The sequence below is a fragment of the Camelina sativa genome, chromosome 11, assembly GCF_030686135.1.
Source record: "Camelina sativa cultivar CO46 ecotype springtype chromosome 11, ASM3068613v1".
In the NCBI taxonomy this organism is placed as follows: domain Eukaryota; kingdom Viridiplantae; phylum Streptophyta; class Magnoliopsida; order Brassicales; family Brassicaceae; genus Camelina; species Camelina sativa.
The window spans coordinates 12,760,151-12,788,148 of record NC_141890.1 but is presented as its reverse complement, the minus strand read 5'-3'; the positions used below and the strand labels follow the sequence as shown (position 1 = coordinate 12,788,148).

Sequence of the window (27,998 nt, the reverse complement as noted above, 5' to 3'; positions counted from 1 at the left end):
CTTTTCACAGTGGGCTTCTTAGAGGCCCAATTATATTATTGGACTCATCCATCCCCTAGTCAAAGTTGTCAAACCAAACCCAATAGGCAGATTCTTCTTGCTTCCTCGACCGCTTCTTTTCCTAGGATATGAACATCACAATGCTGACATCGTTCTTCAATTGCCCCTTTTTTTTTAACTTCACTCAAAAATTAAATACAAGCCCATGATTCATAAATCCTCTACGGGTAACAGGATCCTCTTCGTTCAAACTCCTTCTCTTGACAACACAAGAAGCTAGGTTCTATAGGTGATTCTGAATCTCCGCGTGAAATCGATACATCGCCAACTTTTTAACAAATCCCTAACACATCGTATCACTTCACTTGCCACAAATCCAGGATCACACCCGAAGCAAGAACAGATCTCTATCGAGCACCGCTCTGATACCAATTGAAAACGCATATTTGTGGCTAAGTCTAATTACGTGTACGATGGACTTCGAGATTGTATGTGCATAAAGTAAATAACACACAAGCTTTGTTACCGGGGTTCGGTTTTTCCTACATCCCCGAGACCTAGTCCAGAACAAATTCACTAGAACAAGATAGCAATTACAACTGCATATGATACAAGCACTACTATGCCTATCATTCTTTTCTAGATGAATAAACCATCAAAAGATCTCTCTATCTTATTGATGGGGCGACACCACACATCTTGTGTGCATCTCTTGAGAATACCTTGAAGCGCGCAGGTCTTCATGAAGCGTCCTCTTGGTATTTATATCAATTGCCAAACCCCTAGAGTTGGCAACTTTCCTATTATACAACAAATAGGAAATTGAGAACTTTCCTTTTCTTTTTGGATAAGGAAAGTTTCTCTCCATGATCTCATCTTGAATCTTCCATTCAAGATGTTCATTCAGCTCAGCAGCTGCCACTTGGCTTGTCCAAGTTGGTCTTAAGCTTATGTACTCAAACTCTTTAATTCAGCTTCTTGTACTACTTCCTGTATTAACGTCGAACTAGTACAAGAACTGGTCCAGACGTTTGATACATCCTCTGATATATCTAACCTTCTTGGCTTGTTCAAGTTGTCTCAAACGTTTGTTCTCCAACTCTTCAAAGTATTCACACAACTTGGCTTCCTGTACTACCTTTTGTACTACTTCGGAACTTTACATATGTTCTTACCGCAATATTGTCAAGTAGTGCCTCAACATCTTTGTTAGTTCTGCTCATTGTTTTCACATATACCTGGTTGTATGAGATCTTGTTTTCATTAGCAATCCCATGACATGTTCCGGACAGCTTATAAAACTCAGTCAATACATTCATCTTCATTTATGACGGTAGATAGACCTCTTTACCTAAACATATGGATCATGATATATAATGAAAGTGTCAATCTTATGATTTTATTGTCTATGTGCATCTTTCAATCCATAGAGTTTTTTATAAAAAAAAAATTTTTGAACAAACATACATGATCACTTTTCTCATATAAACGTTATGACTATTGCATATAAATATCTTCTTGTAAATATATATATACTGTATAGAGTCTTTACATCCAAGTATTTCAGTTGTATTAAATGAAAGTACAAGGTTGATATATATATATATATATATATATATATATATATATACGTTTTAGAACATGGGAAAAATATCTCATTAAGCGTAATCAATTCCTTTAACTTGAAAAAAAAAAAAACTTTTTAGCCACTAACTTATTTTCAAATTTAGGTGCTTCTACACCAGGAGGGCAGGAGGTAATGGTTTCCTCTCGGAGAATATTATGGAAAGTGACTATTATACTATACAATTCATAAATTCTCAACTATTTCTTTTAAAACTAATAATAGACCCCCCGAAACACATGAAAAAAGTCTTCGAAGTAGGAATTATGTTAACTGCCAACAACATAATATTCAATTACTCTTTCAGTGGAAATCTCTAGAGAGATAACGACAGATTTTTTTAGAATGTGTGAGCTGCCATTTGTCAACAAGTCACGAGAACTGTTTTCTTTCAACTTTCAAGTAGTACACTTCTTTTTTCAACATTATATTAAACTTTTCACCGAAAATGAGAAGAGTACTCACTCGTTAGAGACAAAAAAAAACCATTTGATACACTAAACGTATTGAAAATGATTCTCGAAAACGTTACATGCACAAGTTATATTCACGGAACCGTTTCACATGTTATTATATTACATGCTAATATGTTATAACATTGTAATTGCATTTTTTTTTTAATTATTGAAATAATATGAAGAAGACGAAATAAATTTTTGACCCAAATAAGGAAAAGAAAAAATAATAATGTCCAAAGAGTTAGTGGGGGTAACAACAAAAATAGCACAAAGCATGAGTGGTGTGACTCATTACTATGGGAGCCTTAAAAAAGATATCACATAAACCGACATTTTAATTCTAACCCTAAAATCGGATTCTCACATGTCTGAAAAGAGAGACATCTCACGGATGTCACTAACTTCATCTCCTTTTTACTAAAAAGATTTTTTTTCTATTGGCATTTTTTTCTTAAAAGATTTTTTTTTGTCATTGAGATTCATCACATAATAATAGTAATAGTTATACTTATAATACGTGTCTAATGCGTGTTCTTGTGTTATTGCGTATATAAAGAAGTCTTAACGGGTTGAGCCATAGAGAAAGAGCTAAAACTGATATTTATTTCATGAGAGAAATGAAGGGTGAGTTCTTTACATTGTTGGCAATAATGTCTCTACTCTTAGCCTTCTCATTTGTTCATGGAGGAGAGGAGTCTGGAACACCTTCTAATGCAGCCGCTACACCGAGTAGTCCAACCGGAGGATCCAGCGGTTCAAGCGGTTCGGCTCATGGACCTAATTGGGGATATAGTTGGGGATGGGGTTCAACCCCAGGAGGTGGTTATGGCTATGGTTCTGGTTCTGGTTCGTCACCAGAAGGAGGAGGCAAAGGGGGTGGATTCGGGTTTGGTTCGGGTACGGGTTCAGGAACTGGATTTGGGTCTGGTTCCGGAGGAGGAGGAGCCACAGACGGTGGTTCTGGCCATGGAAGTGGGACCGGGCACGCAGGTGAAGGTGGTGGCTCAGGCGATGGAAATGGTGGAGGATCACCAGTTCGGAGAGAGAGGAGCCAACACCGCTAATATGAGCGTTCTTGTTATATTACCTTAACAGAATCATACATGCATAAGATGATAAGACTTAAAGAAGGAAAAAGAGAAAATACTATATTGGCAGCTTACTTAATTAATGCATAAATAAGGATCAAAAGAATAAGTAGTTGGGCTTTAATTACCGCTGTACTTTGTATTATATCTAAACCTATAATATATTGTGTTCTTCCATGCGCCAAACCTATGTAGTGAGTTCAAATTTAATACGTACAGATTATGATCGATCATATTACAAATAGTGAAAATGATATGTGTTTTTAAATTCGTAGACTATATGATAATTAATTACCAAACAAAGGCTGGTTAAATTATCTGTACAAACTGATTATTCAAAGCCGTATGTAAGTCAAGATGTAGACGGAAGAAAAAGAAAAGAAACACTGGTCGAATCAATTCCATATGCATCCAGGGTCCACCTAACGACAAATAAAACCGAACCGGTTTAGACCCATAGTTTTGGGCCCAATACTTTGAGTAGATTAGCTTTCGACTTGGATAGATTTAGGCTTTAGCTAGGGAATTTGCCCCACTATGGTTTATTTGTTCACATGATTTGAAGAGTTTGAGTCTTGTTTGATTGGTTGATTGGTTGATTGAACCTTGAAAGTGAAAATAGTGCATCTGTGTTGCTTGCTTCACAAGGAACCCTCTTTAGATTAAAGGGATACTATTAGTGTTACAAAATTACAAAAATTGAAATAAGTATCAAACATATTGGTGAAAAAATTGGTCCTTAATCCAATACTTCACGAGGCCCATTCTATTTCTCCTCCCTCAGCATCAACGGTCACATATATTATATATATACCATCAAACATAACCCTCACCGTTGACAAAAAAAAAAAAAAAAAAAAAAAAAAAAAAACATAACCCTCACCAACCGTTTTTAGGAGTATACTTTTGGCTTCTATATATTCATCAAGCACACCTACTTATTTTCTTTATGGTTAGTACTATAGAAGTGAAAAAAAAAAACGTTTTTTATACGTATTAGTTTTTTTCTTTAGTTTTATAAGACTTCATATTTTACAAAAACTAGGGAGGTAGGATTTCATGGATGGAGAGTTAAGTTGAGTTTGAGATAGGGACTCAGATAAGGTGATTCGTTACTTACAGAAGAGATGAGGTTGATCTTGATTCGGTGGTATGGAGTTGTGTATTGTATTGCTTCAAATTGTATAAAAGGGAATGTGCATCAAAATCTTGACAATATGACAATCACGTCCGCCTATTAAAAAATTATACTACACTAGATTAGGTCCGTATTGACGCGGATATAAAATAAATATGTGAAATTCTAAGTTGTATTCAAAATATTAATTTTATTTCATTTGATTTTTTAAAAATTGGATTTAGAGTTTACACACTCCTTTTTACAATACAAATTTTTTTTGTATATTATTACATGATAATAAAATTAGATTTTAATTCTATGCAATCAATCCCAATGAGTAATATTTATAATTTTCATATCAAAAAAATGTGAATTGTATCAAATTTATACCTTACTTAATATTTTATAAAAACTAAAAATTAATAAAAAATAATTCTCAAAAAAATATGAAAACTATTTTTTTCTCATATTTGAAAAAGTAACAATATTTTAAATATATTTGTTTCATATTTTTTAATCTCAGAAATAATAGTTTTACTACTTGTCCAACATTATCATAAATTAATCAAAAATTCAAAGACGTTATTATGAAAAAATTATTTGTTTATGTAAAAGTGAGTATCTACAATCCTTTTTCTTTTAGGATTAATAATTGACAGTATAATTTATTTAATTATGATATTATAGTAATTAATTGTATAATTTTCTTAATTCTTTTTCTTATAGAATTAGTATTATTTTTTGTTTAAATTTTTAATTTCTATAATTTACAAATATGTTAAACAAAGTTTTTGTATAACACATGACAAAATCTTCAATTTTTAAATTGACACGTGTCGTTATCACATGAGTTACTAACTTTGAAAACCAAGGTTTATATAATAAGATAGTGAGTCACATGATTTCATATTTTCCTTATTAATTGCAAATATTTTCCTTATTAATTGCACATATTTTCTTTATAGATAAGTTTCCTATTAGAATTAGTTGTATAATAGATTACTTTTGGTTTTATATACTTTCAAAAATAATAATTGTAATCCTTATATTCTTAGGATTTTTTAATTTTCTTATAATTATTAAATAATTTTTTTCACACATGTCAAAATATTATCGATATACTTGACACATGTCGCGATTATATGAATTACTAACTTTAAAAACTAAGGTTTATATAATAAGATAGTTAGTTATAAAAACGGGTTGAATTTGATTATTAGTTAATAACAAACTAGAGGTAAAAAAAAAATAAAAGATTGTAAAACTTCAGATTGCGTATTTTCATATATGGGTTCCCCTATTAATTACCCTTTAGAAATGCAGTCAAGCAAAAATAGCTTTTAGTAATGAACATATGACTTTTGAGGAATTTTAAATAAAGAGAATATGTAAGATCCAATTTTGTTTTTCTTGTTATACGTATGATCCCAATTCAAGCAAATGGACTAGCTAGTAGTAACTAGGCACACATATATTCACTAGCTAGAAGGCTGAGGAGAAAAATAAATGGTCGAAATTTTAAAGGAAAAAAACTGAACCAAAAAAATGGATTTTGTGGGACAGAGCTAGACCACGGAGTTGTTACTGTAGGTTACGGTACTGAGAACGGAAATGACTATTTGATTGTGAGAAACTCATGGGGAAACAGATGGAGAGAGAGCGGATACATAATGATGGCACGTAACATTGCAGAGCCAACTGGAAACTGTGGAATCACAATGGAGGCTTCGTATCCAATCAAAAATAAATGGTCGAAATTTAAAAAAAAATTGAACCAAAAAAATGAACAATTAAGAAGATACTTATAGAACAGTGGGTTATTGAGGATTTGTAGTTGGAGTTGACAACAAAAAAGGATTAGCAGTTGGAGAAATGACAAAGAATCTTTGTTTTTGTCTGCAACCATTTGTGAAGAAACAGACAAAAACACTAGGTAGCTTTAAGTAATTGCGTATTTACTATGTTTTGATTGATTTGTGGGAGAAATATATTCTTTTACAATCATCATGCCTAAATATAAAATGATCTAACTAATAATTGGACTAACATCATTTAGTCAATTAACTACATATCTACCAAATTTCACTAAGGGCATCCACAATGGAGGGTTATACTTTTGGAGCTCTTAAAATTTTTAATTAATACATTTTGTATTTATGGTTGAATAAGAATTTTGGGAACTCTAATTAAAATGTTCCCCTCCAATGGTGGGTTATAATATTGAGTCTCTTAATTTGAACTTTTTTTTTTAAATAAATAAATTAAAGTACAATATGAAATTATTGCATATTCAGAAGAATGTTTATAAAATTATTGCATATTCAGAAAAATTAACAAAGACATAAGCTTTTCTTTTGCTATGCATAGAGTATACTCGAAAGAAAGAAATAAAATGACTAGTTAAAGCAAAAACCTCTACTAAATCATCTCCAACGTGTATAGGAAACCTTCTTCCAACAATTTCACATCTTGGGAAAGTCTGAACCACCTAAACATCATTGATGCCAAAAAGACACACTTAAAATCAGATTGGGATAATGTAAACTGTGAGAAAAGAAAAAAGAAGAAAAAGAAAACATGACGAGACCAACCTCTTTAAGTTCTGCAGAGGTGAGTATATCAAAGTCTTTCGGTGTCCTCTTTAGAATATGATCTCGTACACAACCTCCCACAAGGTAAACATCATGTCCTAATTAGTATCTACCCAAAATGTTTGACATATCAACAAGATTGTAGAAATAGAGTATAGTCCTAACATTATGACTAAGTACAATGAACTTAAGCTTACTTGTTCGAATAGGAACCTTGTCTTGAAGATCACCGTCTTTGATAAAACCATCTGAGTCATCAATTGTTTCAATTGCAGCAGCAACAGCAAAAGAGTTCACCTTCCACAACCGGTGGTGGTACTGAAGACTACAACCTCTAAATTTGATCTGCAAGTGAAACCAACACTGGAAATCACCATGGGAATTGACAAAGAGTCAACATTTCATTGTTATGGGTTTTCAAGTAAGTTACCAAAGGAGAAGATAGAGAGAGAGAGAGAGAGACTTAGACCAAGTTTAATTGTATAGGAAGAGGTCTTCTAAGGTTTGGTCGTCTTTGCTTCCTCTTTCAGACCTGGTTTAGAAAGCGTAGCTCAGATACTCCTCCTCCAGCGATCACAACTTCACTAGCTTATGATCATGAACAACCTGCAACAAAGTAAACTTCAGTCAAGACAAACTTATAGCTTTTTTGCTTCATAGTAATTGAACAATAACAAAAACTGAACCAAAGCTGCATCATATCAAAACAGAGGCGAGGCAAGCAAGAACCCATTTCTAACAACCAACCCTAAACCCTAATTTGCGAACAAAATCCAAACAACCCTAATCCGTTTAACTAATCGCGAATTCATACTACTAAACAGAGAAGCTTACCCTCCGATTCCAATTGCTTCTACCTCAACCGAATGAATCGACTCCAAACTCAAATATCAAACTAATCAATCTCGGAGTCGATTCTCTGATTCTATGGCGTTTGATTTCTTCTCATTCATTTGACAATTCTGGAATTCGATCGAGAGAAAGAGAGAGAGAGGAAAAAAAATATTCCATCGTCTGTCAAAAAAAAAAATTCTACTTCTATTTCTTGTTTGGCCAACGCAAATGTGACACGTATGAGCTCTTGATTTCACTGATTTAATTTTTTTTCTTTTTTTCCACTAGAATCTCTCTTAAAATCCTCTATTGGGATAACCTAACTTGTGCAACCATCAAGCACTGACGTTTCAATATTCTATTAGATTAAGACTCATGCTATAGCACAGATTGAAATTCATTCTATTTTTATTATAATTTTTATATAAAATATAATTTATGTGATTGTTTTTAAAAGTTTTTTGGATAAAACAATATACAATAAAATCATATGCTAAATATGATGGCTTGAAAAAAAACACATATTTTGTAAGTTTTATATTGTTAATGATTCTATATAATTACTCGTACTATAACACTGGTTAAATTTTATTTTATACCAAATTTTATTTTATATTATAAAATAAAATTTTAATATGGTGTATTAGGTTATATATGTGGTGTTATTTCAACAATGTATATTCTACATCATGACTTGAATGTCATTATAAGACATAATTTTGTAAATTTGAATTTAAATATTCAAATTTTGACCCGTTACTCAGTAAATTTTTTTAATTCAATAGATATTATATTTAAAGAATAATATTACTAAAGCTTGAATATTTTATAGATTGAACAATTTATATTTGTTTTTAAAAATTCAACTTATGGTATATCCAGAAATAAAACTATTTTTTAATTATAATAAATAATATGATAATTTATTTGTTTCACATAATAGACTCATATATAAAAATGAAAGGTGAAGTATAATGATAGTTAACAAATTAATATGTTAAGTTAGATATCAAAATATTTTATTTGATAATTTAATAAAAGAAATTAATATGGTAAGTTAGATGATATCATTCTTTATAATATTCTCTTTAAGATTTTCGGTATAACCTATTTGTAACTAATTAATCTATCATTAATTTATAACCTATTTGTAACCAACTTATTAAAATTATATAGTCTACAAAATAATGTTGTTTACTTCTGTTTTATTATAAAGAGGATTGATATTTGTTGATCGATTACGACCAAATTACATGCAATAAATCCGTGCATAATTCACATGAGGTGAAAATTTCTATGATTAGTCTACAGTTAACTAAACCATGAAAATTAATTATTTCATTCTTCTGAAGCCTCATAATTTTACCCCTAACACAAAAATGAGGTTATCAAGTTTGGGGAATTGGAGACAGAAGATGGAAACAGCAATAATGGATTCGAACACTTTGGTCCCCTTGAAGACTTGGAACTTGGATACACACCATTTTACAATCACATGGCAGTTGTGTGTGTGTGTGTATATATATATATATCTGGATAACATTAGCATTTACACACTTTCGTAAATCTACAATTCGATGAAACGTAATGTAATATATATACAATTATCGCAAAATCATAGACCGGATCATATATAGCAACATTTTCTTAATCACATAAGACAACGATTAAGTTTCATACCGGCAATTAAATTACGTTGACATACAAACAAAACTATGCATGATATTGATGTGATAATGGGATCGCCATTTTGAGTTTATCGGATCATTATAATCTCAAGATTTTGACGTAACAACACCATTACGCATTCACATTAGTTCACTTCCCATTATGTTTTGGAAGAATCTAACCGATCGTTCACATGTTCAATTGATATATATATGACTTACAAAAAAATAAAATAATAATCTAAAATTGAAACGAGTCTTCAAGCATGTCATCATTCGACAATTACATGCGCATAATAGTCTCATCAAGTAAGGCACATGTATATTAAAATCATAATTGCTTTGAAAGTTTAACTTAAATCAGTTTGTCCTAGTTTATATGTAGATGCAGTTTTGTATAACGGCACCAGCTTTCATACAATTAACATTTGTGCATCAATATGTATTTTTTGATTTTCCATGTACAACTTGAACAAATTTAAATAGAAAGAATTAGTGCATAAATCGTGGTTTATTACTAGACTAGTATCTGTTTTCTTTAACTTACTAGAGTAGTACTAATATGTTGCCAAAAGACTTTAAACCACTTTTATAATCTTGTATTTACATAAGTGCCTTAAAAATTATTTTTGGGAGAAAAAAACAAAAACTGTTCTTTCTCTCAAAAACAAAAACTCTTCGCCCTAGCCGTCAAGAAAAAATATTCTTTGATGGCCGGCAATGGCCGAAAAAAAATTCTCTGTCCGATCTCTTTCTCTCTTCTGCTCTACGAACCTTTCAGAATCAGCCATGGATGAAGAGTACGAGGTTATCGTTCTCGTCACCGGTCTCAAAGAGTGTATCCTTAGTGGTTTCCTTTCCGTCGATGGTGTCAAGGTTTCGATCCTCTTTCCTCTTGATTCGTATCTCGTTTTTTAAAAAAAAACCTCTTATCTGAATTCATGATTGATTTATTTGGATTAATGTATTGATCTTCTATGTTATTTGATCCACGATGAACGGACTGAGCTCGATTTTTCATTTTTTGTATGGATTAGATGTGATGAATTTGATTAGTGAAATGTTTGCTCTGTAATCATGACTTCAGAAATAGAGGACTTTTGTTGTCATGCGATCTGATGTTTCATGTTTGAATTGACCTCTTGGTTATTTCCTCATGATCTGATGTTTTGATGCATTTTGTGTTTCTGTTCGTGTCCCAGCACTTTGTGCCTTTGTGGTATAACGGGACTGAAAACAACATATGGTTGGACACATATGACAGGGTAAGAGAGAACCATTACGTCTTTTCCCTTCCTTGAGTGTTACAAGTTTCTATTTTTGCGTTCATCTTGTTGCTTTCTAAACCATATTTGTGCTTTCATCTTGTTGCTTCCTTTTCTTTACTTTTTAGATGATACACATGTGAAGTGTGTTTAAGGATTGTGATTAAAGATATATATTATTCCGCCAGGATAGGTATGTAAAATAAAATTGAATTTGCCTCTATTTGATCAGTGGTTACAAGCTATATCTACTTATCTTGTTGTTCTCAAATCTCTAGGGTGCTATTATGGCTGTTGGTTCTAGTTTAAAATGCAGGTTCTGGTTTTGGTTTTCAAAAACTGTAGGTTCTGGTTTTTCAAAAACTGCAGGTTCTAGTTTAAATTGCAGGTTTTGGTTTTTGAAATGCAGGTTTTTGTTTTTAAAGTTTCACGTTTTGGTTGTAGATGAGCTCAGAACCAACTTCAACACTGGCAGAACAAAGAGCTACGACATGGTGTTTATGTTTAGTCTTTAGTAATCATATTGTAAGAAGAAACGACATGGTGTTATGTTATCTCCAGTGAATTATATAGGCTTACTGTATACCTCTATTCTTTATGTTTGGATAAATACAAATTAAAACAACTTGGGATATTGTCTTGTTTTGAAATTTATGAAATTATTATTTTGTTCTTCATCGACTCTTTGAGTAGCTTCATACCACTTATATGCAATTTATACCACCATTAGCTTTATTGTGCATATATCCAATTGGCTTGATCACATTTATAAACCCAACTCAATTGCCTCAAACTTTATTATAACATGTACATACCAAGGAGGCAAATGAAAACAACATGATTTGTTTTTAGATCATGAAGATAACTAGATAAGTATAAGTTAACTCTCTTAGCCCATCTTAGGCCATACAAAAATTTGCAATTATAGTGATCTCCATCAGCACTTTACCAGCAAATACATATATAACTTACTACAAATTCAGTATTTTTTGTTTAGGGCAATTTTGTCTTTTCACCATTTAGACAATCTCATTTAACCTAAAAATTATTTTTCTAATCTACTAACTCTATCACCACACGAAATGCTAAGTCTACGAATTTTAACCTATTTTAGTAAGTGTTAGCTTTGCCACAACATAATTCAAAAACTCTATTCTCAACAATAACTCTATCATCAACAATAACTCTACTGTCACTATTTATTAGTATGTCATATAACTCAATTCTACCCTCTTACTCTACCACCACTACAATTAAGTCTATCGCATATCTCTATTTCGCCCATAACTCTAAGAATCTTTTTCTTGTTTACTCTACCACCACTGAAGTTAAGTCTACGGCTGATGCTTACTCTACCTCATAACTCTACGAGTTTTACTAACTCTACCATAACTATTTATATCTCTGTCTCTTAACTCTACTAGTGTTTTAACTCTCTCATATAACTATATCTCTACCACCACTCTACTTCAATCTACGGCATTACTCTCTGAAAATCCATAAATCTATTTACTAACTCTACCAACCTCATCTAACTCTACCGTAACTACAATGGTAGACTTATAGATTGGCGGGATATTTTCCTTCCAAACACAGCTCCCTTTTAACACTCTCTTTCCTACGTGGCTTTTAATTACGATGGCATGTTTCGTAATTATTTTTTTCGTTAAACATTTCTCCAAGGGAGATTTTGCCATTTATAATCAAACCTCCTTACCCCCATTCTAGTAATAAACAACGATTTACGACCTAATATAGTAATCCTCCCATTTAAATATCATATTAAATTTCCTTAACAATTTTTTTTTTGAACAGCAACACAAAAAAAACAACAATTAAGTTGTTATATGTCTACGAGAAACGGCCAGATATATTATAGCCATAATTTTCAGTTTAATTTTAAAAAACCTACTCTACACGTGTGAAAAATTAAAAGGAGAGAATTGGATCATATTTGGACACCACTAGCAGCTTTTTTTTTTTTTGTTCAAACATATGGATTCATTCATTCAAAATAAACCACATACAGGGATCAAATCCCAAAGTTTAAAAAGTTACAAAGAAGGGCTTTCCCCAAAGCCTTAAACATAAAAGTAGAAACATAAGACATCAAGTAGTAGTCCATGAAAGCTGTGATACAAACGCCTAAAGACAGTTTGGAACATGTGAGGTCACGATTACTTGAAAGCACATCCTCGAGGGACTCGACAGATGATACGTTTGTCATGGTCATTTGACTCTTTGACGTTGAAGTAGGGATCCTAACCAAGGGTCTCCGAAGGAGAGCTTTGTCAAGGGTTGGGGCAAGGTTGATGGTGCTCTGGTTGTGGGTAATAAAGGAGTTGGTTACGGTTCTTGGAGCAGGTGTGAGACACTTGAAGATTTTGTGGTAACCCCAACTCCATTGGTTTGGGATCATAATGCCACTAGTCTTCAAATGTTTAGGCGGAGACTTCAAAAAGTTGATAACTTGCAATTTAAATGGTTCAGAGACCATATGGGATAATGGAGGGAGCCTGGAGACACATCAGTAATCACAGCTCCATAGAGTCTGGATCATAATGCCGATTTCAATCAAGCTTCTATCTTCAAAAGCAAGGTCCCTAAGTGAATCTAGTAGCAGGTTTTCTAAAGAAATCTCTAACCAAGCTAGCAACAGTGGTGACTTATGTTCCAAATGCAGTCTTCGAACAAAAGGTTCCACAATTCGACACAAAGATTGACTAGGGTGGAAGAGAATTAAGATCCGATCAAACCTGGATAAACGCAGAGGAAGGACTCGTACAACACCGTTTTTTACTGGGCTCATAAACCTTAATGGGCTGAGGATTATTGAGCCCACCAAAGAAAACCCTAATTTCTCATTTGGGGGCAGAGAAATCGCGCGGCGGCCTGGTTGAGCTGGTGTCGGATTCAGGGACTCAGACATCTCCGGTAAAGGAAAGGATGGTGGTTGAGGGTTTATAGCGGGGCTTGAAGCATCAGAAGAGAAACCTAGGAGCTTGTGTTCTCCGGTACAGAAAGTCGAGGTCAAGAAGAGAAGATCGTTGTGTGTCGTAGACGACTCCACCAGGTAACTCGCCTCTGATGGACCAAGGGATTCAGCTCCTGCCATCAACGATACCCGGTGATAGATCTCTTGTTGGGGAATCGGAATTCTAGATCTGAGAGTTGTTGGTTCTTTTGATAGCTTCACCGAAATGGAAGCGAGTAGCGGATAAGAGCTGCGGAGCTCCGACCCCCCACTGATCTCCCTGGATTTTAGATCGGCTACAGGTTGCATGCGGTTGGGGAACGGTCGAGGGGAGCTAAAAAGTAGAAAAAGCTTAAAAAGACCTAAGAAGAAATAGCTAAAAAAGAGAGAAGAAGGACAAGTAAATCGGGTTATGTGGAACAATAAAGGAAAGTTACGTTTGCCTCGTTGAGAAGTAAGTGTTTCTAATAAATTGGCCACACAAAGTTTAAAAAGAAAATAACACAAAAATAAGGGCATGCTAAAACAAAAAAGAAAAGGTATACTCAATTATTTTATGAAGCATTGCAACTGCAACTTCATTTCGCTATCTTGAGATTCAATTGGCTTGGGTCCCCATTGGTCCTCGACCTATTAATGGAACGTTTGCTCTCACAATTTGTATGCAGGTGCGGTGGTCTATATCAAGTACAAATTCTTTATACTTGTGCATGTAGAGGATAATCCACACAGCATTGCATGATCACTATTTTTATTGATTGATACTCTTTAAGTCGATATATCATTGGCTATTTATTTAGTTAAATCAGTCAGAACTTCTAATGTACAAATCTTACTACAATATGAAAACGGATAAGTAATCTTTTTAAAACCAATAAAGTTTAAGACGATTTTCAATGTATTCATCTATCTATTTTAATTCTAAAATAGAGTAAGTCTTATATACAATAGAGTTTAACTTCAATCTATTACTCTATTTTTTATTTTACAACAAATAGTGTAAAAATTTAAGTTACTCTAAATATAAAGTAATCATATCTTATATTTTGTAGTGAGACTAGAGAAAATTTTAATCTATAGTCAATTTAAAAAAAAAAATAGAACGAACTTGGGACACACGCTTGGATTCTACTTACCACATTTACCTATAGACTTATATAATTAATTTGAGCGTTTTAAGATTATTTAGTATAAAAACTAGTATATGTATATACTAAGTGCTCCATAAAAATAATTAATTGGACGTAGTTAGGTAAAAGAAAGTGATGAATTTTTTTTGGTCGATTAATATAGCCGATTTGATCAAAATTATTATGCTGAATACTTTCGACCGCTAAACCAACCAAACTTTTAGAAATTGGTTTTTTTTTTGAATATATGTAAAATTTATTCGATTTTTTTTTTTTTACATCAAGTACATCGTTTGTTTAAGGTATTGAAAATGATCTACCAAAAAATCTAAACATTCATCTTGTTGCAAACCACAAAGCCATACAACCTACAAATTTGTCATTGTTTTGACCTTGGAGGGAGAGTAGCCTATTTGGAACTTGTTTGTCTTATTGTTTGGTGAGCAAGCGTGAGTAATGTCTGAGGTTCCCCATGTCGTCGATTGTTCCGTTCCTTCCAGATTGTGTGAATTGAAGCTTGAAAAGTATCTCAACAAATACAGTGCATCTTTTCCCAAAGTCTTGTCCGTGAGCAAATTTAGAAGTGTCCCCAAACCACCGAGAATTTAGCTTGAAGAAGTTTAGTCATGAGATTTGTCCAGACCTCTGTCGAATATGGACAAGTGAAAAAAAGATGGTCTCGTGTTTCATATTGATCCTGACAGAGAATACAAGTAGAGTCGACCCTAAGTTCCACACTTCCATTGCACCATTCTGTGACCAGTCGTGGGTCTATTTAAAGTGGCAAGCCAAGCAACCAGCGAAAATTTGGCGTGGCTTGAGAGAACCCGATCCCAGTCCACCAAACCTTCATCTGCCCTGCTTAACGAGTAGAAATTGGTTTTTCTTAGCGAGATCAACTAATATAAAATTATATAACTACTCTGAACCATTTCAGTTCTATAAAAATTCGTATTGTATGAGTTAATATAACTAGAAAAATCAATTTGATAATTATTGAAGACAAATGCAAGACGCTATAACATCCAAGAAAAAACTTATATTTTTGCTGCCTCTACAATAGTTGGTAGGGCCAAAGGATTTTGCAAAATCATTAAGGATTTTTGATAGTGAGAGATTTCTTAATTCTCATATATATTTTTCTCTATTACTCTCAAAATTTAAAGGGATATGCTCCTTGATTTTGGTCTTCCATTTTCAAATGGCAGATTTGACCAAATCTAAAACTCCACTTCTTACATCTCCTTTTAGAGACACATGGAAGTCAGGGAAAAAAAAAGGTCATCATCATGAGAAAACGAAAAAAAAACGAAAGCTGACGAAAAAATAATGGATATCTCACTGATTTAAAACTTGCTAATATGAGGCAGAGAAACTTAAGTTACTGAAGTGAACTTGATAATATACATGTATAGGCGTACAGGAAAAGAAACAAAAAAGATGTTAATTTATCAACCAAAAGTCAAAAATGCATTGGTATAATATGAAAAATCTCAGTAACTATTCATTGCTTAAAAACTATGCTAATAAGAGGCGGCAACAAATATTATAACTATAATTAAAAAAAAAAACAGATCAATATTAGTTGTTTGATCTCTTTATATTTATTAAACCACGGGACAATTTTTGAATTTTATTTTTGTATATAAATTTTATGGTTTTGTTTATAAGTAGTATGTATTTTTTGAATTAATTTTAATATATGCGTTACAGTATTATGCATGTATATAAAAGTATACTGTTTTTTAGTTAATTATAATATGTGTTAGTGAATGTCTATGTTCTCACTGATATTTGTTTCTTGAGTTTTTTTTTTAATTCTCCATCAACATGATCTGATGGTCTCCTCTTGTAACGCCATACATTTAGCGATTTATTTTTCGTGATAAATTGTGAAAACCCCAGGAAACAGTATTTTTCTAGGATTATGCTTTCAATTTCATAAAATTTATATGCTTATAATATATATATATATATATATATATTTTTTGAGGTCTAAAATTAGTTTGACTATTATATATATTGTTGATAGTTTTTTGTTTTCGCAAAATAAACATTATTATGTGAAGTTTGATTATTAACAATTAGTAGTTGTGAAAGTAAAAATCCTAAAATAATTTTTAAAATATATATCCGTTTATAAAAATTTAAATCACATCATATGCTGAAAAAAATCTAAAATTTTATTAATTTTATGTGTTAAATAGTAATTCAAATAATTAAATAAAAGTGAAGAATTATATTTTAATCATATTGCTTTAAATTAGGTAGATAGATTTTAGAAACTTGGAAATTAATATTATAAAATAAGGAAATGATTGTGTTTGATTATAAGGATTGTAGATAATTTAGTTTGGATACAAAGATAAAAAAAGATGGCACAAAAATGTACTTCAAAAATGTTAAGATAGATTGAGAACATAATATTTAAAAAACAATCAGAAAACAAAGAAATTATTTCCATTTCTCTATAGTTTTATAGAATAAAACTTTAGGCTGTTTCGTGTTTTCCAGTAGAATAAGTTGTTTTCAGGACTAAAAAGTACAATTTTTTTTCATAGTTGATAGGTGTAAAAGGTATAAAATCAGAGTAACTAATAGTTTGTTTTCTTTTTGTAACAACATTGCATTCATTTGCACCCATAAATTAATAATTATGAATATTAGTAAATTATGATAACATTACTTATATATAAATATATATGTATTGAGGAATGAGGTGTTACTTTGTTATCTAAGAAAAGTCAATCCCTTCCGACGCCGGTGAACCTTTTGCTCGCCGGCGTCAGGATCCCGGTCCACCTACTCTTCCTTTTGCTAAAGCTTCTTTTGTTTCTTCCGTTTTTTCTTTACTTGTTTCCCCATTTCTTTTTCGGTTACGAACTCCTCCACAACCTTCAGATCCCGTCGAGATATCAATAGACAGAGCTAAAAGAGGCTTGTGGTGTCCGGTGAACCCCCTCCTCTTTCCTCTGAACGCTTCAGCCGGTGTACCGTTTCCACAATCAAACGACATGCGTCCCATCAGATCTGGATGTTTATTCACCCCTGAGAAAGCTTCCCCTGAGGCACCGAGTTTAGCAGGTGAGTCCTCCTTTGGACCAGCCTCTATTTCTCACTCGGTGGAGACATCGACGGCACACGGTGTCTTCTTTTTCAGGTCAAATCCTCATCCTCCCAATCACGAATTGTCTTTGTGGATCCCTGTCCCAACCTTTCATATTTCATCTGGCTTGGTTTTGTTGGAACCTTGCTTACCGGAGATGTGTATTACCTTGAATATCTATTCACCGTCTCCGAACAGTTGTCGCCGCCGTGCGTTCACTACAACTACAACTAGGTCAACCAAAAAGAACATTGGGCTTCTTTTGGTGGGCCTTATCTTTGTCGTCGGCCCGTTAACAATTCAGGAAGTAAAGGTCTCAGGGAAGTCCAGGTTTCATTTATCCGAGCATTCACTAAGAATTTTTACATCGCTCTTTCGTGTTGATTGTAAGGGGATAAAACACCTTCTACATCTCATCTCGTTAGCTGTGATTGAGGTCCATAAATGCTATCCCCAACCCCTGATCCAAAGCAATCCATTGACGCTCACTCTCCATCTACGCTCTAGGCTATCGGGAACTTTGGTTCTGGTCTCTAACTACTTCTGCGGAGTGAGGAAGAACGGCATTATGACCATGCCTCCACGGAGCGCTGGTTACCAAAACTTCCATACTCCTCTGCCTCCATCTCGCGTGATCACTGCTGTTAATCATGTTCAATATATCTTTCCTCGGGGAAAAGATCATACAATGGTGGCTCCAATCCTAATGCTATCTCAACCCAGGTACGATGCTTTATATCTTGTGTTGACGTCAATACTTAGCCAATGGTGTGATCGAGATTACGTTCTCTATGGTTTCCATCTGAGAAGTAATTCACCATTGTTGCTTTGGCGTCTTTCGCTCCTCCTGAGAATCCTGGTAATAGTAACCCTCTTGGCCCTGACCTTTGAACCCTATTGCTTTAATGTCTATGGTGTTCTGACCCAGAACTCAAGTTGTTCGAGTGTTGGTTTCGGTTTTGAATTATCTGAGACCATTATACACCTTATGGCAAATCCACTAGAGATCCTCAAGCGACAAAGCACTCCGTGTAGACCTTCTCAAACCGGTGAGAAGCTCAGCCTTGACCCTTTCCTTAACGCCAATACGTCTTATGACAATGGCTATCTCTCATCTATCGACTTGTCATGGAAGAGCTTGTCGACAATCTTGATTTCACATGTACCAAGATCCTTCCAAGTTTTTGGCTCAAAGCTCTCAAGAACATATTGCCGACTATCTTTATTTCAGCTTTGTTTCATTGTTGTTGTGGTATTGGAGAATGCCTTTGTTTATTATTCTCTTAACTTTGTTTATATGAACCTTCTCTTTTGAGTACTGAATGCAAGTGGTTTAAAAAAAAAAAAAAAAAAAGTCAATCAACTTATCCAAATTACAACGCATGAATTGTTTGACAAACGAGTCACACATCCGGGTATTATTTTATTGGTTACGTTTATTATACGTATTGTTTATATGCATATATCTATATAGACTCGAAGTGTAGATTAATTTATATATAATACGCAACAAGTATTTACCAATTGTTTTTTAAAAATATTTACAGCTTAAAACCTAATTGAACCCATAGTTTGGGATTGGGGAAGGGTAGGATTATGTAGGAATAATAGTATACACGAAGAACATGTGTTATGAATCTAGACGAGTTCAGTGGATTCTATCATGCATGTACGAGTTAGTACAATTATTAAACAAAAAAAATTCAAGAAAAAGGAAAACTAATCATTTAAAAAAACAAAAACAAAACAAAATTCTCATTTCCAAATTAAATCTATACAGGTTTCCGGAAGATAACTTTTAATATATGGGTTGCTTGAATATCAATATTGGTATATTAATTAGTATTCTCATGAGGAATCTGAGTTTACCTTTTGAAAGAAGAAAAATAAAATTATGTCGTCCAATTCATTACAAATTTTTGTATTATTTTATATGATATGTATGCAATACACACTTTTTAATGATAACCACTTATGGAAATGGCATATTTTAAGATCTTCCGCAACTATGGCGTGAAGAATTTGATGATAAGGAGAACAAAAGTAATATATACACCATACATTTCTCATTACACCAAATATAATATCATATTATATTCGAAAATATTCGAGCTAATCAATATACTATGTCAAGTCAGTTTTTGTTGAATTCAAAGAGTCAACTTCATTTTAATGTCTTTTAGCCTACAAACTACTAGAATCAAATTTGATCTTCACTTTCTAATACCCTTTATATACAACTATATTTTTTCCTCTTTACATGATATTCTATGAAAATATATAAAGAAAATAATCTGAGTAAAAAGTTCCAAAAGAAAAACTCTGGTAAAACATAACATAATGTGTACGTACCACAGCTATAGTTCACATGGATTTTAAAACGAGGTTTGTAGATTAAAACAAAATATTTTAGAACCACAAATTACACCACATTAGTCAGTCCATAATGTGTTTCATCTTAGGACAAACTATTAACACATGACCAATTTTACACACGCAGTTCACCAGTTTTTCGTTCCATACATTATAAAAATATTTCACTGATTTGAGAATATATGATTTCTTATTTCTCAATTTTATATTTCAAAAGTAAATAAGTATTGGTGAAGCAAATGTTGTTATCGAATTTTCATATCTTAATATGGGAATCAACTATGACATTCACTTTCTATCAACTTTTTGTGGTGGATCGGTTTCGTTCTCATTTCTAAGATGGCCGTTTTGAACAATTTTTTCTTTTTATTTTATTCTCCCTCCAACAAAATATAGTGATTCCGTCGTAAACAATTGTCTCTTTGACAATAAACAAGAGAGGGATTCAAATACTCAGAAGCTAGACCAAATTTAGCAACCGAGCTGTCAAGCATTTTCTTTTTTTGTTGAAACAAATTGTTCCATTCAAATTACCAGAGAACTCGTGAACTAGTTTCCTTCACGGACCCAACCTTCCAATGTACTTTTTCATTTAATTATTTATATTGTGATTACCGGAGTTGAATCCGAGTTATTATTATCTGTTAGTGCTCTCCTGCGTTAAATGTCATGTTAACCATTCACAAAACTCCATTAAAAATATTACTTTATGACTGCATAATCTTTGGAGGCAATTTATTTCTCAATATAACATAACTCATGTTAATACTCTCTATATCGCGTAGGAAACCTACAATATCATTTCTAGAAAACACATTTTAAAGCATGATATATTTTATGATATAAAAATAACGATACCAAAAACATATAATTTATCAATTCGTAATTCTATTACTGTCAGACTGAGCGTAATGTTAGACCCTGTATAGTTTATACAAAAACAAACTTTGTTGATAAGAAAATGTATGTTGTTATTACCATAAGTTAACTTTTAAGATTCGAAATTGCTAGAATGAGTTAAATTTTATTCAATACTATTCATGCATCTTTTGTCAATTCATAATTTTTTTTTTCTAACACTGTCAACATAATATCCTCTAAGTATAGTTTATATACATTATCATGTTAATGCACTGATGACAAAATATAATGTTATTATATTTTGTTATACAAATTTCTTCTAAGCTTCCAATTTTTTTTTTTTTAAATAATCATACTCATGCATGAATTTGGCTATACAAACATATAAGAAACTAAACGGACCACGTGAATATGAAGGCCGAAGATAGAAGCTTTGAAGGCAGTAATTAAGGACACCCTTCATCATTGTCCTCAAGGACCACTTTAACTCTTGGCTTTATCTTATGAGATCCACTACCAAGATTCTCTCTTTGCCTTGTATAGTTTTATGTCTCTCTTATTTTCTTTTCATTTAACTAGGTTTTAACTTAAGTCTTAATTGTAAAACAAATTTGTTCTTGTGGTTGTTTGTATTTTAGAGGTTTTTCAAAGGCTTAAAACAGTTCTTCATGCACATGAGTTAAACGCATGGACAAGTACACATATATAAAAAAAAAGTCTCACATTTTGGAACTGTGGTCACGAGGAATGAATGGGTTTGACTCTAGAGTCTCTACTTACCAAAATCTCTAACTACGTCTAACTACCTCTAACTACATAAATCTCTAATCACGTGAGGCATAACCTACTACAAAGCAAAATCGAAACCTATCTGGTTAACCTTAAGTAGCTTAGTTAAACCAAATAAATAAATAAAATTAAGTACAAGTAACATAAAAGATTCTAAAAATCCAACAAAAGAAGATCGGTTAAAATATATTGATTGATACTTTTAAATTATGTTTTGAATGTATCATTTTATTATAGAGAAGATAAAAGCATTCCTATAGAAAAAGGCGGAAGAAGTAAGAAAGCATTTCTACGTCAAGATAAACTTATTAAACACACGTGGACTAAATGGGCAATATGGAGACATTCCATGCATGAAACCGGACCGTGTATGTTCGACCCACTACTAAAGCTGTCATTTGGATCAGAGCTAATCCTACTTAATTAGAATTATCGTTTACTCTTTTGTGTGTTAACCAGAGATGAATCATGATGATAGATTAAAGAGGATAAACCATCGCTATACCTACATATGGGTGCTACATACTCTATTTAAGATTACAATGATTTTATCATGATAAGGCAATAAAATTAAATTAGAAGACCTAAGACGAAATGCAAAGGAATTAAATCCTTTCTTTCATTCCTATAAAAAGGGAACTTAAATTAAATTGAAATTTAAACATTGACTCATCAATCACTTAATTAACCGTCTAACAATAAATTCATGTATTTTTTTAATGATATGAATTAATATCAAACATTTGTTACGAGCTAAACCAAGAAAATCCCCCGGCTGTCTCTGGAAAAATATCGGATTAGTGTTAAGGACTCTGTCTCTCAGTCAGATTAGATAGTGAAAATGTATATCACCTAAATTGGGTAATCATTCTGAGTCCAACACTGTGTTTTCCCCATTGAAAAAAACGACAAAAAATATTGAACCATTTGGACCCAATGTCACTTTTTGCATGTGCAAGATTTAACCGATTCTTATACCGAGCGGTTGATTATAGTGGAGCCGTTTACGATAGACGATAGTGTGCTACTTCAAAGAAAAAATGGCAAGCGAAGAACTAAATCAGTTTAATGTTTTTGTTAAGTCTTTTTAGACAATTAATCTACAGTTTAAAAGCCATCTACGACAAAGAACATATATTGTAAGAACTAAGTACAAAGAATACTCTATTTTGTACAAAACAACAAGAATATATCCACAAGCATAAGTGTGCCTAGTGATCATTAATAAAGGCAAAGCAGAAATAGTATTTTTTTTTTTAAAAAGAGAGCAATCTAATTAGCATCATGGCATATCTGGTTTTTTTTAATAAATATTTGCAAGTATATGTATTACTGTATCAGAAATGTTTAAGTATAGCTAAACTGGAGTGAGTCAAAACAAATTTCTGCAAGAAAAGACAAAAAAGAAATAATAGATATATTTTATTGAAACATCATCTATGAGAATAAGTCTCTACAAAATCTTATTTAAGAAAATTTCCCTGAATGAGAAAACATTATCACTGAAATACACGATTTGATTGTTGCTACTTTGTTTGTTCAAAAAAAAAAAAAAACAAAAAAAAAAAAAGATTGTTGCTACTTCAATCTGTTTCCATTATAAATTTTAGTGTGAAACAGAATTTAGTTGTCTGCTTTTACTATCTAATTACTAGTATTTTTGTTCTTTACATGTCGTGTCAGATTCTCTGATTAGATGTTTTTTTCGTGTGTCAATTTCTCTGATTAGATGTTTACGCGTAATTAAGGATTAAATCTTTCTAAATCAAAAGGAAACGAACGGTCTATATGAGCTTTCCATGAGGAAAAAACAAAACAACAAAATACTATCAAACATAAATCAAGACGCTAAAAAGTTCAATAATTACGAAAAACTAACCTGAATCAAAAGCAAGAAACAACTAATGTGGAAACCTATATTGGTCCAATTGTCATCATTATTTATGAGCTGTTCAGGTAAGAATCTAAGAATTGTTTGTTTCTTGTATCTAAACCCCTTTTGGTTTTTACCAAGGGAGAACTCAATTCAATTAAGCAGTGTTTTGAAAATGCATACCGTAAAGTATATTAGATACTTAACGAATACTAGAATTTACTTATCTTCTTTATACCTTTTGGCCCTTAAAAATTCTATTCTGACCATCTTTTCTTTCTTTTTTATTTATTTCCCTTACCTGGTCCATTTCTGGATTCCTGTAATAAAAACACACACAAAAATTACTCAATAAATCACATACACACACACACACACGCATTTGTGTACATATATATATTAGCCTCAAATGCAAAGTAAATGGATATCCCACCAGAGTCACAATCTCATCAAGTCCCATTACCACATTGCGTCCTCCTTCATCTTCTTCTTCCTCTCTCTCTCTATCTCTCTAAATTTCAAATCTTTACTTCCTGTCAAAAGCATAAACTCTGAGCATTGCTTGCTGTAAAATCTCAATGTCTGCCACTTAAACACATCTTACTTACCAAGCGTGAAACTCAGCGCCTTATTTCACCCTCTTAATCATTTTCTTGTGTAAGCCTTCTTGTTGGTTTTTTTGCAGCATTACTGGTGCACTAAGTCTGTGCTAAACAGTTAAAACCTTCCCCTGCAAAAACAAAAATTCTTCTTTTTTTCCCTTTCTCCTTTTCAGAAAACCACAAGAAATGGGTCAGAGCAAGTTGGTGTTGTAAAAGTCAGAAGCAACGTGAGATAGAGAAAGCAAAAAAAAAGTTCGTTAGCTTGTGAAAATTATCACAAGTTTCACCACTATATTTATAACTAACCTTTGTTGAACCTCAACACAAGAACGATGTCTATCTCTTGCACAAGAAACTTCTTCAAACGATTCTGCGTCGAAGAATACAATATGGACACATTCAAACACAGCAGCTTCCTCTCTGCTGATCTCTTGCCATCTCTTGGAGCTAGAATAAACCAATCAACTAAACTCCGTAAACACATCATCTCTCCTTTCGATCCACGTTTCAGGTGTCGTACATCTTCACAACTCTTTCTTGCACATTTCCGCGTTCTGTTCTGTTCTGTTTTTTGTTTTGTTGTCTTCTTGAGTTGTGGCGTAACGTTGAATTCAGGGCATGGGAGATGTGGCTGGTCATTCTTGTGATATACTCAGCTTGGATTTGTCCTTTTGAGTTTGCCTTCATCACCTACAAGAAAGACGCGCTTTTCTTCATAGACAACATTGTCAATGGCTTCTTTGCCATTGACATCATTCTCACCTTCTTCGTTGCTTACCTAGACAGCCACTCTTATCTTCTGGTCGATAAACCTAAGAAAATAGCTATAAGGTGAGAAACAAGTACATAATGACACTGGTACAATTATTAAGTTTTCAAAGGAAGTAGATTTTTAATAATTAATTGGTTTTCAGGTACCTTTCTACTTGGTTCGCCTTTGATGTCTGCTCAACAGCTCCATTCCAGTCACTGAGTCTTCTTTTCAATTACAATGGAAGCGAAATAGGATTCAGAGTTCTTAGTATGCTAAGGCTCTGGCGTCTCAGACGAGTTAGCTCGCTGTTTGCAAGGTTCGTTTGTAAATACTAAATGATAAGTAAACCATTTTCTTTGAAGTTATAAAGAGTCACCCATTTAAAGAAGCAGCATAAAATCTTAATATATCTCCCTCATTATTCCCTTTGCGTCAGGCTTGAGAAAGATATCCGCTTCAACTATTTCTGGACACGTTGCACAAAACTCATTTCGGTAAGTCTCTCAAAAACAGAGGAAACTTTTTTCTAAAAACAGAGGAAACTCTTCTCTAAAAACAGAGAAAGCTCTTTTCTTTTCATCTATAAAAGCTACTAGGTGATGAGTTATAACTTACAACTTACAATTTTTTATTATATCAGGTCACCCTTTTCGCAGTACATTGTGCTGGATGCTTCAACTACCTCATTGCAGATCGATATCCTGATCCAACAAAAACATGGATTGGAGCTGTGTACCCAAATTTCAAGGAGGCAAGCGTATGGAGTAGATATGTTACCGCTCTTTACTGGTCAATTACGACATTAACAACAACAGGATATGGAGACTTACATGCTGAGAATCCAAGGGAAATGTTGTTTTTTGTATTTTTCATGCTCTTCAACCTCGGTTTCACATCTTACCTGATTGGTAATATGACCAACCTTGTGGTTCACTGGACTAGCCGTACAAGAAACTTTGTAAGTTCAATCACTTCCTTTCGACTTCACATCAATCCCTTAGCCTGCAAAATAAAGAAACCTTTTTTTTTTTTTTCAAATTCAACAGAGAGATACTGTTAGAGCTGCTTCAGAGTTTGCATCAAGAAACCAACTCCCACCAAACATACAAGACCAGATGTTATCACACATTTGCTTAAAGTTCAAAACAGAGGGTCTGAAACAACAAGAAACCTTGAACGGTTTGCCGAAAGCAATTCGATTAAGCATTGCAAACTATCTCTTCTTCCCAATCGTTCAGAACGTCTACCTCTTTCATGGAGTTTCTCGCAACTTCCTATTTCAGTTGGTAAAATTACTCTTTCTTTGTCCATTTCTGGTTTATATTGTTCCATAAAGTTACCAACTCGATCGATATACCTTGTCCGACTAAGGTTTCAGATATAGATGCCGAGTATTTCCCACCAAGAGAAGATGTTATACTACAGAACGAAGCTCCTACAGACCTTTACATTTTAGTCTCAGGGGCAGTGGTGAGTGACTGAAATAAAAGAACTCAATAACGGTATATGAATTTCGAAGTAACCTTCTGACACATAGTTACTCGCTCCTTTGGTGATTGTGCAGGATTTTACTGTCTACGTTGGCGAAGAAGATCAGGTAAGTAAACAAAGATATATATATATATATATATATAACCAAAAGAACTTAACTGTGGAACTGTTAGCAAAAAGAATGAGAAATAACCACAATCCGTACATTCATGTATATGTAGGTTCAAGGCAAGGCAGTTGTTGGAGATGCCTTCGGAGAGATTGGTGTGTTATGCTATACACCACAACCTTTCACAGTTAGGACAACTAAACTATCTCAGATACTAAGGATAAACAAAACATCTCTAATGAGTGCTATGCGAGCTCATACTGAAGATGGACGTATCATAATGAACAACCTGTTCATGGTAAGAATAGAAAGATTACAGTATACAGTACATGGGAACTAAGTTTATATATTTCAGAGATATTTTCACAACAAAGTTAACGAATACCAACTGCTATTTGCAGAAACTTGGAGGACAACAATCAATAGTAATTGATGAAACAAGTAACCAACCAGATGCACTTCTCCAGGAGTGGCTTGGTGGTGGTCCAAAGACAGAAGAAGGGAATGCCAGTGATCAAAAACAAGGACACAAATATTTAAAACTGCATGATTCAGAAAACATCGATTTTGAACGAATGAGCCTAACTGAAAAGAGAAGAGCTCGAGAACATAGGATAGAGATAGAAGAAGGGGAGAAACCAGATAAAGAAATTGATGGAAAAAGTTGGTCTGATGCAGATCATACCTCATTTGAACTTCATTCACAGTATCCATATTGCAGATCCAACATCCCAATCAATCAACACGAAGCTGAAAAACCAAAAGACAAGAGAGTTACCATCCACTTGAAGTCACATGGAAAAGATTTATCAAAGCTGATAATCCTACCCGGGTCCATAGAAGAGTTGCTACGACTTGCAGGTAAGCTCTTTTGTTACTTCTTATAAAAAAAAACAATAAGAAAATACTCTCCATATACTAGAAGCTTCATTAAATAAACTTGAAAATAATGCAGGTGACAAATTTGGATATGGAAGCTTCACAAAGGTCACCAATGCGGAAAACGCAGAAATAGAAGATGTCGATGTGATTAGAGATGGTGATCATTTGTATTTTGTCATCAATGAGTACCAAGGCATAGAAGAATCCTAGCGTGACATATTTTTGTAACCAATATTGCCTTTTTTTCATTAGAGTATGCATATCTGCAAGCAATGTAATTTTTCACCCCAAGTTATATAGCCAAAAAAATCTGATCATCACGAAGACTCTACAGAACTTAACTGGAGAATACTAATCCATCAAAAACAAAAAAACAAAAAAAAAAAACTAATGAAAGAAAACGTTGA

General features: G+C 33.1%; 2 protein-coding genes and 3 long non-coding RNA genes across 14 annotated transcripts; 3 read left to right on the top strand and 2 right to left on the bottom strand.

Annotated features, from left to right (window-relative positions):
• Positions 1 to 2,457: 2,457 nt before the first annotated feature.
• On the top strand, positions 2,458 to 3,356 carry LOC104723247 (uncharacterized). Its single transcript, XM_019232528.2, has one exon. The coding sequence runs from the start codon at positions 2,691 to 2,693 to the stop codon at positions 3,144 to 3,146; it is 456 nt and encodes a 151-aa protein (XP_019088073.2). The 5' UTR covers positions 2,458 to 2,690; the 3' UTR covers positions 3,147 to 3,356.
• A 3,163-nt stretch (positions 3,357 to 6,519) lies between these two features.
• LOC104723245 (uncharacterized) lies at positions 6,520 to 7,950 on the bottom strand. 7 transcript variants are annotated; one of them, XR_757312.3, is made up of 5 exons: positions 7,716 to 7,950; positions 7,345 to 7,487; positions 7,079 to 7,244; positions 6,882 to 6,990; positions 6,520 to 6,778 (listed from the first exon to the last, which is right to left on the bottom strand). It is a non-coding gene; the product is annotated as an uncharacterized LOC104723245 (long non-coding RNA). The 7 variants fall into 7 exon arrangements; XR_015573174.1 differs by having other exon boundaries at positions 7,079 to 7,226; positions 7,312 to 7,487; positions 7,716 to 7,939; XR_015573176.1 differs by having other exon boundaries at positions 6,882 to 6,955; positions 7,716 to 7,939.
• A 1,840-nt stretch (positions 7,951 to 9,790) lies between these two features.
• Positions 9,791 to 11,322, top strand: LOC104723244 (uncharacterized). Of its 3 annotated transcripts, XR_757309.3 has the most exons (4): positions 9,968 to 10,258; positions 10,585 to 10,647; positions 10,776 to 10,840; positions 11,092 to 11,322. It is a non-coding gene; the product is annotated as an uncharacterized LOC104723244 (long non-coding RNA). The 3 variants fall into 3 exon arrangements; XR_015571143.1 differs by lacking the exon at positions 10,776 to 10,840 and having other exon boundaries at positions 9,791 to 10,258; XR_015571142.1 differs by lacking the exon at positions 10,776 to 10,840 and having other exon boundaries at positions 11,057 to 11,322.
• A 12,477-nt stretch (positions 11,323 to 23,799) lies between these two features.
• Positions 23,800 to 25,406, bottom strand: LOC147933903 (uncharacterized). Its single transcript, XR_015571696.1, has 4 exons — positions 25,274 to 25,406; positions 24,362 to 25,167; positions 24,187 to 24,286; positions 23,800 to 24,073 (listed from the first exon to the last, which is right to left on the bottom strand). It is a non-coding gene; the product is annotated as an uncharacterized LOC147933903 (long non-coding RNA).
• On the top strand, positions 24,180 to 27,911 carry LOC104723242 (potassium channel KAT2). Of its 2 annotated transcripts, none has more exons than XR_015571695.1 (11): positions 24,180 to 24,866; positions 24,971 to 25,186; positions 25,270 to 25,425; positions 25,546 to 25,603; positions 25,750 to 26,067; positions 26,156 to 26,395; positions 26,488 to 26,579; positions 26,674 to 26,706; positions 26,822 to 27,007; positions 27,111 to 27,570; positions 27,665 to 27,911. XR_015571695.1 is itself a non-coding variant. In XM_010441572.2 (11 exons), the coding sequence occupies exons 1-11, from the start codon at positions 24,688 to 24,690 to the stop codon at positions 27,799 to 27,801; spliced, it is 2,082 nt and encodes a 693-aa protein (XP_010439874.1). In that variant the 5' UTR covers positions 24,180 to 24,687; the 3' UTR covers positions 27,802 to 27,911. The 2 variants fall into 2 exon arrangements, 1 of the variants encoding a protein (XP_010439874.1); XM_010441572.2 differs by having other exon boundaries at positions 26,481 to 26,579.
• Positions 27,912 to 27,998: the final 87 nt, after the last annotated feature.

Bases quoted from the DNA above. Each gene is read 5' to 3' on its own strand.
- LOC104723247 (XM_019232528.2), top strand. From the start codon at position 2,691: ATGAGAGAAATGAAGGGTGAGTTCTTTACATTGTTGGCAATAATGTCT.
- LOC104723242 (XM_010441572.2), top strand. From the start codon at position 24,688: ATGTCTATCTCTTGCACAAGAAACTTCTTCAAACGATTCTGCGTCGAA. The intron at 25,187-25,269 runs GTGAGAAACAAG...ATTGGTTTTCAG, and splicing joins CCTAAGAAAATAGCTATAAG to GTACCTTTCTACTTGGTTCG. The intron at 27,008-27,110 runs GTAAGAATAGAA...TGCTATTTGCAG, and splicing joins TAATGAACAACCTGTTCATG to AAACTTGGAGGACAACAATC.